Raw genomic sequence first — 13,191 nt, forward strand, 5'->3', positions numbered from 1 at the left:
TGAAAGGAACAGTTAATGATTACTTATTTGATCAATCTTGCATGTTTCTATTTGTTTTCCTGAGAAACCACTTTGAAGATGTCAATACGTAATACAGCTGCCATTGTTAATTTCCTACCACTTTTTCTGTGACTGTATTGCTTGTATTGTTCTTATGCTATTTTGTAAATGGGTGTCTGTTAGTATGTTTTCCTTCTTTTATTTTTAAAATAAATTTAAAAAAAAAAAAAGAATGAATAGGCCTGGAGTGGTAGCCCATCCTTATAATTTCAGCTACTTTGGAAGCGGAGGCAAAAGGCTTGCAAGTTTGAGCCAGCTTGGGTTACATGGTGACTTTGCAAGACCCTGTCTCAAAATAGAAAATTTAAACGGTTGGGGGTGTGGCTCAATGGTAAAGTATCCTTTGGTTCGATAACCAATTTGGAGTAGGGTGCAGGAGGAGATACAAGTGTTGTGTTGAAAAAAATCATGGAATGTTTATTATAGTGGAAAAGGTAGAAATAACACACACTTCAACATGTGCTATATCCATATAATGGAATATTATGCAGTCATTATAATGATGATCCTAGCCATGGTGACGGATAGCAGGGTGTGGCACCTAGAGATCAGTGACCCCAGGCAAACTGCACCAGGGACACAAGAAGGACCGTGGTGCGCGCAGGCGCACACTCCATCGCACCGTGAACTGGCGGAAGCCTGTATACCGCTGCAGACTCAAGCCTTTCCGCCCATGTCAGCATGGATGCAGCAGCGGAAGTGACGGAAGCCCCAGAGGAAGAAAGCTTCGCATTCTCCATCTCTTCACCGACTGAGGCCGAATTCGACGCTGTGGTTGGGTCTATAGAGGACATTATCATGGATACCAAGTTCCAGATACTGCAGACAAATTTCATGGACAAATACTATCAAGAATTCGAAGACACGGAAGAAAATAAACTCACCTACACACCAATTTTTAATGAATATCTTTCTTTGGTAGAAAAATATATTGAAGAACAGCTGCTAGAGCGGATTCCAAAATTCAACATGTCGGCTTTCACAACAGTGTTAAAGCACCGTAAAGATGAAGTGGCTGATGACATATTCAACATGCTGCTCACATTCACGGACTTTCTGGCATTTAAGGAGATGTTTCTGGATTACAGAGCCAAAAAAGAAGGGAGAGGACTAGACTTAAGCCATGATTTAGTGGGGACTGCGTTATGCAAGACATCTGCCAAGCCAGCTCCCCAGAAAAATCTTCAGCACTAGCTCCTCCTAGACGATGGGGACTTTCTGGGCCTCAAAGTAGGCTGGTGACAAGAGAACACGTCTTGGGGAAACTAACTTTGTTCAGGAGCTCTTCACTAATGTTAGGTATTGATGGATAATTATATATATATATAACCCAGAGCTTTTCCTGAAGCACTTGCTTGTATTCAGTAACCCTTGTGGGCCTGCAAAAGTAGGCACAGCTCTCAAGTACTTTTGAAAGTCGAACTGCTCTGGGACACTTGGAAGACTCTTTTGACTGGTATACAAGTCCCTGTGTTGACAGCGTTGAAAACATCAGTACCAACCCTCCCTGTCATAAACACCACAGGCAGGCTTTGCATCAAGCTTCCATTAGCGCACAACAGTCACTTGGGTAAGAGTCACAGTCCTTCAACCCCCATGACCTACCTGTTTGGGATTTTTGATTACTTGGGAATGTTTATCTAGGCTGTTGCACAAGCCAGCTACCCCGCCTTGAGATTTCTGAAGCGATTATTTTCTGCCCAATATCATGGGCAGGGAGATGTTGCTCTTGGCTGTAGGAATCAGCTGAAAAGTATGTCCTTAACCAAAAGCAACCTGTAAAAATCAACCCTTGGTCTTGTTTACAGTTCCTTTATCACTGCCTTCCACTAGTCCTGATGTCGTCCCAGTGTTTCTAGAGAAGTTTCTTTTCTTTTAAGCATCATTTTTGTGAGAGCATTTTTATTGGTGAACACTGAAGCTAACACAGTAAACTAATCTTAGAGTTTTCAGAATTATCCACTTAAAGATCTAAGTATTAAATGTGTGTACTTTTCACTTGCTAATGCTATGAAGATAAAAAGGTGACTTTATTAAAATTACTATTTTTCCAATTAAAGTATGTTGTCTGCTACAAATTGACCAAAGGGCAGCATTTTCTTCTAGTATGCTAATCGTTTTTATGCAAGTTTGCTTAAAATCTTTTCTGTACAAATCATTTTGTTGGGTTTTGGGTTGGTTAGGGAGTAATTTGCTAAAAAGATTCTTAAAATTCTACCATACCAACTCTACCCCTCTTCCTGCCAAAATCTCTCCTGCCAAAAACTGGTATTCCACTAGTCTGACCCAGCTTGAGTATGTGGCGGCACGAGAGAGCTTTAATGCTTATCTATCTGGTTTAATAAAACGTTTGATAGAACATTACTGACCAGAAAACGTGTGTGCTACACTTCTAAAAAGAAGAAAAACACCATAGCCGAGTTCTCAATATGGATCTTTGATTTCATTTTTAAAATAAGAATCTGTACTGACAAAGAAAATAACAGTCTGCATACACACGTTACCATGGAAAAATGTTATTTGGTAAATTTCTTCCAAGCTAAAGTCTAAATTCTATGAAAGCAGAAACTGTGTGAGTTCCCTTTATCCTGAGGCTAATTAAGTAATGACACAAGTAATTATGACTAATTAAGTAATGACACAAGTAGTAAAGATGCAAAAGTTTCTTTAAAGGTTAGATTGGAAAGCAACCTGATTCTTCTATATATACTGTAAGACCAGATAAATAGATAGATAGATAGATAGATAGATAGATAGATAGATAGAGATAGAGATATAATTAAGACTCTGCTCTGTAAAATATAAAAGTACATGCACTATCTCTATGTCTATGTGCATGCATGTCACATACATGAACATAGGGAAATGTCACAAAGTGGTAGCATATAAGGAGAGAATATTTTCATCTTTTATTGTGCTGAATATTACACATTTTTGCTATATGTTGCTTTTATGATCTAGGAAAAGAACTTAAAGAAGACAGAACAGGATAAAGGATAAAGGATGGAAAATAAAGAAGCAGTTGCCATGAGGAGATGAATTCTTTTAATCCTAAAGCTATGACTGGTCAGATTTGAAGTGTTCAGGAAGTCTCCTGTCAACTCTTCTGACTATTCCATTTAGGTAAATACCTACTCTGCCTGCATGGCTGCCTCCAAAGATAAAGACCTGCCCCTATTTTGTCTTTAAGTTGGAAATGGGTTTGAGGCCTCAGATACGATGCCCTCACCTGAAAGCTTCTAGGGGACTGCACCACTGGCTTACAGTTCAGTCTCAGCCTGTGTCCGGAACATGACGCAGGATGCCAGTCCAGGAATTCTCGTGGGATTTGGTCTGACAGCTGAACCCTGTCCCCTTGCCCTTGCTGCACGTTGCCCAGACTCTCTCTCCCTCCCAGGCCTTCCCCAGGCTTCCTCTCCAGTATGTCTTTCTGAATTTACCCCACCCCCAGTTCCAAGTACCCTTCAGTCTTTCACTACCTCCCTCCATAGCTCCCTCCTCACAACAGTTCACAAGAGTCAACTTTCTGCCTTGGAGTATGACCTATCCCAGATTCCTTTCAGTTTGAGGGGAAGGGGGTCTCACTCTCCTTATTCATCTCTATTCATTGTACCTTTCACTGGGTTCTGCACCCCCTGTGAAGGCGCCTGAGATAACACCCATGATTGAATTCTTGATGCAGATGGATAAAGAGACCTAGTGGCCATCCCCTAGCCCTACTCCTCCAGTCTAGGGAGCATTGGGTTAGGCTGAGACAGTCAATCTCTTCCGGTTAAGCTAGGCAATACATGCAGCAGCCCTTCCATACTGTTTTCCTGGGAGTTGGTGATTTTCTTAGTGTCTCTAAAAGGCCAGTAAATAGCTGATATTTTTTAATGTCATCCCCTGCTCCCACTCTCTTTGTTCGTAAGAAAGACAATATTAACTTTCCCTTTGTTTTCTTTTTAGTTCTGGGAACCAAAGCCAGGGCAAGTGCTCAACCGTGGAGCTGTACATCTCCAGCATACCACTTGTTCTTTCTTTTTTTAATTGGCTCAGAACCTACACAGGGGAAAGAGGCTGTTATGTATTGACCCTTTGAGATCTGAGTAGCTGTGCTTGCAGAATTTGCTGTCTGGCTGGGGGAAGATGAACCAAAAAGGATGAGGTCCCAGTGCAATCTGTTTTCTCTGTTTCCAAGGCCAGATCCTAGAGGCTTCCTCAGAGGCTAGTGGATGGGTGAGACACTCTCCTTAGAAGTGAGGAAGGCCCCCACTTTAACATGAATATTTTGGGGCAGACCTATTATAGAACTCAACAAGATGGATAAAGGAGAAACCAAGACTATTCAGTGTTCTTATTATCATCACTGATAATAAAAACTTCTAGAACCTGATTTCCCTCTACTCCTGGGCCTTAGTCTCTTCCATGACTCCTTAAGTGAAAGGCAAACACAAGAATATGATATACATGCAATTTATTGAGGAAAAAGATACAACATACTCATCACCAGAGGATCCACACCTCAGGACAGTAAAAGGACAAAAGTGAGTCTCAGGACATGATGCCTAGATACAGGGAGGGTTCCGAGAACCACAGCCTAGGGATCTTTGTTTGTTTGTTTGTTTGTTTGTTTGTTTTCTGGTACCGAGAATTGAACTCATGACCTGTACTTGCAAGGCAGGTGCTGTGCTGCTGAACTAAATCCCCAGCCCCCAGCCTAGGGATCTTGACCTTCCCCCTCCAGCACTGACTGCCCACCCAAGTAGTGCCACGTCATGCTAGCTTTTGACCATGAACTCCCAATGAGAAAGAGGTGGTCCTTGGGCCCCCAAAGTCAGAGGCCACTGCAGGGGATGCTTCAGGGACATCATTATCCCAGACTAATAACTAGACCTCCCTGGCCTAGGAGAGGACCTATGGATGGAGGAACCAAGAGGTCAGTCCTTCTCCAGGAGACTTGAGGAAAACAGTAGTTGAGCCGTGTGCACCTGTTGATGCCAAGCAGATATTGGAAAGTGCAGTTGCAGACAGAAGCTGGTGGGCATGGAGACTTGGCTGGAGGATCACTTGGAGCATTGCTGGCTGGAGGTGGTGGTCTGAGAGAAGCGGACACCAACGCTACCTCCATTGCCAGATTTGTAGCCACTACCTACTGAGTTCTGGGTGACACCAGAGCTGAAGCCTATTCCACTCTGGCTCACAGAGGTGCTGCCTCCACTTCCCAGTCTGTTCCCACTGCTAGGACTCTGGTGGACCCTGTTGCTGCCCCTGCCCTCGCTGCCACTGCCGCTGCTGCCTTCTCTGTAGCTGTTGCCACTGCTGCCTCTGGAGCCACTGCTGCTGCTGCTGCCGCTGCCATTGACCCCTCTGAAGGCTCCAAGGCTGCTGCCAGAGCTACTGCTGGTGCAGGTGACATTGTTGAGCACAGCTGCAGGAGAAGATGCTGCACTCAGAGAAAGGTCTGGGAGCTGGAAGCACCCCCCCTCCTCAGGCTCAGTGGCATAACTTACAGCCTCTCTATAGGCTTGACTTACACACAACAAGAGTGACCCCAGCTCTCTGGTGTCCCTGCCAGAGAACAGGAACCAGATGCACCCTCAGAAATTTCTGGTTCTTCAACCTAGGGCACACCCCCCAACCACAGGGGCTTGAGTTTTGGCCCTTGAGACTGCCCCTTACACAAAAGACAGACTGTACAACCATGCCAGAGACCCTAGCTGCCTTTTAGTGGCCTCTTCGATGAATCAAAAGCTCTTGCCTGAACATCAGATAGTGAGGACATTTCCAATTACCTATTTTACAACCCAGGGAGAAGATTTTTTTTAATGTGCTACTTACAAATGCTCACAGCATTCTGACACTCTCCAGACATCCTGAGAAAGAAGAGATGGAGATGTGAATTGTTTTGCAGGGAATCAATAGCCAAATAGTTGAGGGTTCATAATTTGGGAGCTACATTTTCCCATGTATCCTACTAGAGGTCAGGCTCTTGGGAGAAGAGACTATTGCAAGAGGTTATTTCCCTAGAAAAGGAGGCTGACCCACATCTAAGACATCTGGTACCCCCCCAACCCTCCAACTGTACTCCATCTCCTCATCTTCCCACCCTCTTTCCCTTAGCCGTAAAAACCTGCCCCAGACAAACTACCCACTCCCACTTGATTATCCCATCCTCACCTCTCACCCCCGCTGAGACAATTTTCCCACCCTAGCACACCCTTCTCAGTCTTTCTGAGATTTTTAGTCCAACTTTCCCTTTCAAGAAGCCTTCCCAGTGATCCCTGGCAGAAAGATGCAATGGTGGTGATGATGGTGATTATTCAAGTTGGAGAAAATAAGAGAAGGGCTGACACTCAACACATGATGAATTTGAAAGTGTCCCACCGGCCCTGGCCATCATCTTGGATTTTGGTGTGGTTCATGGAGCAGGCCTGCCTCATGTCTGATTGTACATGGCTTGTGCTGTATACATGGCATGGAGCATATGTGTGTATCAACCACTTGTCCATATGGACCCAGCTTCTCGGATGAGAGGTTACAGTGCTGTCCACACTGAACTCTCCAGTGTTGTAGCCACTAACCACATGAAGCCACTTAATTTAAATTAAATGTCAAATTCAGTTCCTCCACTACACTGGCCACATTTCAAATTCTGAAGTGACTAATAGCAACTGTACCACACAACATAGGTATGGGACATTTTTAATCATTTCAGAAAGTTCCAGTGGGCAGCTCTGATCTATAACTCTTGTCATAACTCCAAAGAACTTTTCCTAACACATTGTGCATAGCAAGCATCAATAGACGTGTAATTCAGTACTGATGTCTATGATCAATCAGAGAATTAGATGATACTGACTGACAAAAAGTAGGAGGGTTTAAATCCTTAACTTTGTCATTCAGAAGACTCCTTACCCTTTGTCTGAAAGATCACATCTATCATCTTGGTCCTTCATTTTCCTGGGGTTTTTTTTGAGGCAGGATCTCATGATGTAACCCAGGCTGGCCTTGAACTCATAGTGATCCTCCTTCCTCAGCCTCCCAAATCCTGGGATTACAGGCGTGCACCACCACACCCAGCCCTCCTTTATTAATTATTAAAGATCATTCTAAAATTATATCCGAAGGATGCTGACTCCACAGCCACTCACCTGCACTCCTCACCCTCCAGCAGCTTGCGGTAGGTGGCAATTTCCACGTCCAGGGCCAGCTTGACATTCATCAGCTCCTGGTAGTCACGCAGCGTCCTGGCCAGGTCATCCTTGGCCTTCTGTAGTGCAGCCTGCAAGTCTTGGAGCTTGGCATTGGCATCCTTGAAGGCCATCTCCCCACGCTGCTCAGCTTCTGTGATGGATGTCTGTAGGTTGGCATTCTGGGATGGAGGGTAGGAAGATTATTAGCATGGACACTAAAATAAGAAACACCCAATTGTTCCCATGAGATCTCTTATCCTCATCTAGCAAGCCTCCTTCCCATTCCTTAGAAGTCCCAGTGGAACATGCTCAGAACACAAGTCAGTGTTGTAATCGGTTACTTCATCCTTGGCCCACTGAAATCAACTCATGACTTATCAAGAAAAAGAGCACAGATTGGCTTTCTTAGGCTGGCAAAGGTAGTAATGGACTGGTTAATCACTGATCTTTTTTGCAAGGCTGTTAGACTCCCTTAACTAATTACTGCATTCCAGTGATAAAAAGATACCATCAAGATTATGTGAAGAGTATGATAAGTAGCTCTGCAGAAGGCAGATCCTGCAGAGCTGTGTAGGTAAGACACTAACACTGCAATTGTAGAATATGCTAGGCAAACCAGCCTGGGCAATCATCTTTCCTTAGGGAGCATCCCAAGAAGTCTAGTCTCCGAGTGAACATCTGGAAGAGCAGAGGTTCCCAAAGACCGTGCTAGTCCACAGTACCATGAAAGCATGTGGCAGAGGGGCCCAACTGGTACTTTTCTTTCTCCCCAGAACTCAGAAGGCCCCCAGGATTACCTGATTAAGCCTGGACCCACCTGCTTCTTGACATTCTCAATCTCTGCCCGCAGCCTCTGGACCATCCTGTTGAGCTCCATGATCTCGCTCTTGGTGCTCCTCAGGTCATCCCCATGTCTGCCGGCTGTGGTCTGCAGCTCTCCAAGCTGAAAGAGGAAAAAGCAGTCAACATGGCTTTATCTAGCATTGGCCCATTCTTGGTGAAGATCATTGGGACCTAAAACTAGAATTTGGGGGAGGGGTGGGCTCCCACCTTGGTCTGGTACAGCGCCTCAGCCTCAGCCTTGCTTCTCTGAGCGATTTCCTCGTACTGGGCACGGACCTCAGCAATGATGCTGTCCAGGTCCAGGTCACGGTTGTTGTCCATGGACAGAACCACAGATGTGTCACTGACATGGCTCTGCACCTGAGACAGCTCCTGCAAGGAACATGGATGGTCACTGGCCCCAGAGGATGCTGGGAATCCTCTATTAGCAGAGAAGAGATACCCCAAGGATGGTGCTACAGCGTAAGGTAGAAAAATCCGCTTACATTTCAGGCCAGGTTGGAGGCTAAAGAATGCAAAGCAACAAGGCTAAAAGAACAAGGAACTATACAAATATAATCAGGCTTCTGGCCTAAAAGTATAATCCAGTGAGCTCTGCTGTGTAGGTCTCCATGGGAATACAGTAGGGAAGGATATTATGAAGAAGCTGAATTAGGAGCCAGAGGAGGAGAAATAGAGCAAAATGGACTGAGAGAGAGTGGGGCCATGGCCCAGAGACCAAGCATACACAGGCTAGGGGAGCTAAGTTAACATATCCGTGGTAGGGCAGAGCTCAGTTCTGAACCCTGTTCTAGTATCCTATTATTCGACCATCCCCTAAAGTTACACCTGGGAGGCATTTTGGGAGGATGCCAGGGGGCAGTCTCTGGAGCTTAGCAAACCAAGGAATCACCATGTCATAGAGGGTCCTCAGGAAGTTCACTTCATCTGTCAGGCTGTCCACCTTAGCCTGCAGCTCCACCTTGTTCATGTAAGTAGCATCCACATTCTGAAAGAGCGATCAGAAACCTGAAGAATGAGTCCCTCCCATCCACAGCTCTTTCTAAGCCTTCATCTCTCCTATCTGTTCCTCCCATGGCCCTTCTGAGTGTGACTTCTCACCTGACCTTTTAAAAGAAAGAAAAATCAAAGTGGTTTTCTTCCTTTCAATGACTCTGACCAATCGAACCTGTTCCATAACAAACCGCAAACCTTACCAGCCAGGCACAGAGTAACCGTGTAGTTTTAGGGTAGGAAACATTTACTAGTATATGTGATTTGGTTATGTAGTATGAAAAGCCCAACCTCCTGAATATAAATGAGAGTGTTTTTACTAATTTATCTTTATGATGATATGGTTTAAATAAGCAAGTTGATTATAGTTATTAATAATACCCAGAATGCATGTGAAGGCTGAAGATTTTGATTGATGCTACTCATAAACATGCATTATTAGTTCACATTCCTAATTAGTTCATTAGTCACAGTAGAGTTTAAAGATGTCTTCCCCACCAGTAATGTACAGAGCAGCTTCCTTGATCAAACATTTCCAAAAATGTAAGGAAAATATCAGCCACATCCACAGCATAGGATCAGTGGCCCTGCCCCCTCCTTGCAGGGGAAAGGAAGCTTGGCCTGCTTGTTTTGCCCACCCACCTTCTTGAGCCCCACGAACTCGTTCTCTGCCACAGTGCGCTTGTTGACCTCATCTTCATACCTGCACAGACAGAGACACACATTTGGACAGTGACATTTCAGAATCTGCTCACCCAGAGACAGGGCCTGCTTTGTGGGTATGCGACCTGTGCACTTCCATCAGTCTCAGAGCTCACAAGTCCTCGTACAAGGTTTAATGCCCTGCTGGCTTGAACGTCTTCATAATTTCTTAACAAGGGTCCTGAATTATCATTTTGCATTGAGCCCTGAAAATCACGTAGCTGGTGCTTTCCAGAGTTTTCTCAGAGCTCAGGGTACTGCCTCACCCACTTCCCTCTTAATCCAGTAGACAAGCTGAGATGTGGGCAGTCAGAGTGGGGGAAGATGTCAAGAAGCCAACTGCTTGCCTGGGCCCTTAGACCGACTTCACAAAACACAGTGTGCACACAGAGGACCCAAAGGGATGGTTCCTCTCCCTGGATGCTTCTGTCTGTTTGCTCCACTTTCATTAATTACAAAGGTTTCTCATAGGAACTTGGGATAAAAATGAACTCCTCTTCTGAGTGCATCAAGGCTGGGGGATGTCGGCCTGTTAAGGACTCTCCTACTGTGAGTTTGGCTTTTATGAAGACTGGAGAACAGGAACCATTCTTGGAGCAAAGCTGTTTTTGGACTATGTGAATCTGAGTTGCCAATGGATCCCCAGAACCCAGCCTGAAACCTGCCAGACAGCCAGTGGCCACCAGCTTGTACAGTGTGGAGTTGGAAGGGGACATCCCCAAAGCAACTGTGCCTGTCCCTGTGAGTCCTGACCCCTGGGGAAGTCAGGAGTCCCCTCTCACCTTGAGAGGCCCCATTCACCCTTCACAGACCACAGAGGATGTGAATTATAACTTGGAACCTGCAGGAGGAGGCTGACTGAAGCTACAGATGCGGGGGATTGGAAGAATGCACTGCAAGAGCACTTTACAGTGTACAGCCCTGGACCCTCTCCCTAGAGTCCCGGGAGATGGGAACATCAGACCCCTGGGGCCTGTCCACACCTACTGATTCAGAATATTGAGGACTTTGACACAGGAAAATGCACTTTCAACAAGCTTCCAGGGAGACTCCCATGTACAATAAAGTGTGAGGGCTCACACTCCCCATCCTAAAGGGCTTAACTTTGGGGAAGATGCTTGTATCCAACTGGGCTGGAGGAGGGGGCATGCTGGAGACTGAAAAATATATAATAATGAGCCATGCAGGAGTCAGCCCCCAGCCCTGTCAACGCCTCCTGCTAGGTCACGCTTCACTCGAAAACCATCCAAGAGTATTGGCTGAAGGCACCATCAGGAATAGTTGAAATCCCGAATTACCACCACACCCCACGGTGAATCCTCCAGGAAGGGAGACTCCCCCTTTGGAGCCCTTACTTCTTTTTGAAGTCTTCCACCAGGTCCTGCATGTTCTTTAACTCTCCCTCCAGATTCCCTCTCTCCCCCAGAAGTGAGTCCAGCTGCTTGTGCAGGAAGCTGATGTAAGATTCAAAGAAAGGCTCCAGGCTGCGGGGGGCAGAGCCGGAGCCCACCGTGTGCTGCTGGAGCAGCTCCCACTTGGTCTCCAGGACCTTGTTCTGCTGCTCCAGGAAGCGCACCTGTGTCAGAGGAGGAAGGAAAGGGGCGCCTTGAGTTGGGCAGGTGGAGCACCTATCCCAAAAGGTGGAAATGTGGAGAATGAACCCAGTTCTTTAATCCACAGGGGCCTCTCTGTTTTGGAATTTGGGAAGGATGAGGATGAGAAAAAGAGAAAGCTGTAATTTGTTGAGTATTTATGCTATTACTTGCTATTCTTACATATTCTGTCTCATTTACTCCTACAACCACCTGTACAAGAGGCTAATTCCCACTTCACAGATTAAGAAACTGAGGCTCAAAGAGCTTACATTGCCAAAAGCGGCATAGATACCGAATGACACAGCTAAGAGCTAACCTAGGTCTGCCTTAAGTCTTTTGGGACCCTTCAGAACACAGCTAAAGGAAGTTATCCTGAAGTTATTTTTAATTTTCTTTAGATATAAGCTTCTTTCACCCCCCTGAAAGTGACGAAAATAGTTTACAAGGTCTAACTTTTCCTGAGGTGTTTCACGTAGGAAGACCTCTTCTCAGATACTCAGCTTGCCGCTGACTGAGGTCCACTTCACATCCTGGTTCGTTCCCCCCCACCCCTGCCACAAACCCCACAGACTCTTGTCTGCCCCAGGGGCAGCTCTATATAACATGGGCTGATGCACAGCGTCACTCAGGAGGAAGCCCTCTGCCAGGGTACATCGCAGAGGGGCAGCTTGGGATTGGAGATTTGTACTGACACAAGATTGGTTACCAGCTACTTTGGGTTAGCAAGAAATTGCATCTCAGGGAGAAAAGAAAGTGAACTCTTCTGATTTCGTGGCTATGAGCCCATTCTTCAGAGTGCTAAGAGCTTGCTTGGACTCCCACCTCATTTGCCCCCATTTCATCTCTAGTGGGAAGTTAAGACCAGGAATCCTTCCCACATTTCACAGACAAAAAATGGCCCAAAGGGTAAACGAAGCGTGCTCACTGTTCTGGGGGAGAGCAAGGCAGAACAAGGCCAAGGTCCAAGCACTCCTGCCATCTGGCTGCCAGGACACCACTGGCATCTTCCCATGCCAGGCCTCTGGGCATCCCAAGGCCTGCTTCATCCTCACCTTGTCGATGAAGGAGGCAAATTTGTTGTTGAGAGTCTTGATCTGCTCACGCTCCTGGGCCTTTACTTGCCCAATCTGGGGGTCGATCTCCACATTGAGGGGCTGTAGGAGGCTCTGATTGACAGTCACTTCCTGGATTCCTCCAGGGAAGGAATCAGGGCCAAAACCACCAGGCCCACCAAAGCCACCAAAGCCAGCAAAGCCGCTGAAACCACCAGCCCCTCCAAAGCTACCAGCTCCACCGAAGCCACTTCCCATTCCTCTGCTACCGCCAAAGCTGCCTCCATAGCCAGCCCTAAAGCCACCACCACAGCTGCTGCGCCCTCCACTGAAGCCACCAGCCCGGGTGCCACCAGCTGCCACACTGATAGAGGTACTCTTGTGGCCACCCAGGTTATAGAGGCTGTGACTGCCAAAGCCACCTGCTCCACTCCGGAACCCACAAGCCCCTCCACCAGTTCGGGCCACACAGCTCATCCTGCTGCCACCAGACATGACAGCTGAGCGGCCAGAGAAGCCCTGGCTCCCACAACTGAAGGATTTCTTGCAGGCTTGTCTGCTCATGGTGAGGAGCTTGGAGGTGAGCTAGTGATCCTTTAGCAAGAGCTGAAGATGAAGACAGTGCAGGGAGAGTAGAGTGGCCTTTATATTCCAGGCCGTTTGGCTTGGCAGAAGGAAAGACAAGCAATTATCTGAGAGTCATCTTGGGTTTGGTTTGCCTTGTAGGCATTAAGTTACTTCTTGGTTCCCAGCACACCTCCAAGATAATCC

The 13,191-nt window shown here is 46.4% G+C and overlaps 1 protein-coding gene and 1 pseudogene across 2 annotated transcripts; one reads left to right on the forward strand and one right to left on the reverse strand.

Annotated features, from left to right (window-relative positions):
- Window positions 1–633: 633 nt before the first annotated feature.
- Window positions 634–4,435, forward strand: LOC102006984 (annotated as a pseudogene).
- A 138-nt stretch (window positions 4,436–4,573) lies between these two features.
- On the reverse strand, window positions 4,574–12,984 carry Krt76 (keratin 76, type II). Of its 2 annotated transcripts, XM_013520810.1 has the most exons (10): window positions 12,421–12,984; window positions 11,129–11,349; window positions 9,714–9,774; window positions 8,971–9,066; window positions 8,286–8,450; window positions 8,053–8,178; window positions 7,194–7,414; window positions 5,881–5,915; window positions 5,396–5,470; window positions 4,574–5,338 (listed from the first exon to the last, which is right to left on the reverse strand). In XM_013520810.1, the coding sequence occupies exons 1-10, from the start codon at window positions 12,982–12,984 to the stop codon at window positions 5,106–5,108; spliced, it is 1,797 nt and encodes a 598-aa protein (XP_013376264.1). In that variant the 3' UTR covers window positions 4,574–5,105. The 2 variants fall into 2 exon arrangements, with proteins under 2 accessions (XP_013376264.1, XP_005397184.1); XM_005397127.2 differs by having other exon boundaries at window positions 4,574–5,470.
- Window positions 12,985–13,191: the final 207 nt, after the last annotated feature.

Source organism: Chinchilla lanigera, unplaced genomic scaffold (genome assembly GCF_000276665.1).
Source record: "Chinchilla lanigera isolate Chin_1 unplaced genomic scaffold, ChiLan1.0 scaffold00057, whole genome shotgun sequence".
Classification (NCBI taxonomy): domain Eukaryota; kingdom Metazoa; phylum Chordata; class Mammalia; order Rodentia; family Chinchillidae; genus Chinchilla; species Chinchilla lanigera.

Bases quoted from the DNA above. Each gene is read 5' to 3' on its own strand.
- Krt76 (XM_005397127.2), bottom strand. From the start codon at position 12,984: ATGAGCAGACAAGCCTGCAAGAAATCCTTCAGTTGTGGGAGCCAGGGC. The intron at 9,775-11,128 runs GTAAGGGCTCCA...CTGTCTGTGCAG, and splicing joins GTGGAAGACTTCAAAAAGAA to GTATGAAGATGAGGTCAACA. The intron at 5,916-7,193 runs GTGAGTGGCTGT...CTTCTTTCTCAG, and splicing joins CTGGAGGGTGAGGAGTGCAG to GATGTCTGGAGAGTGTCAGA.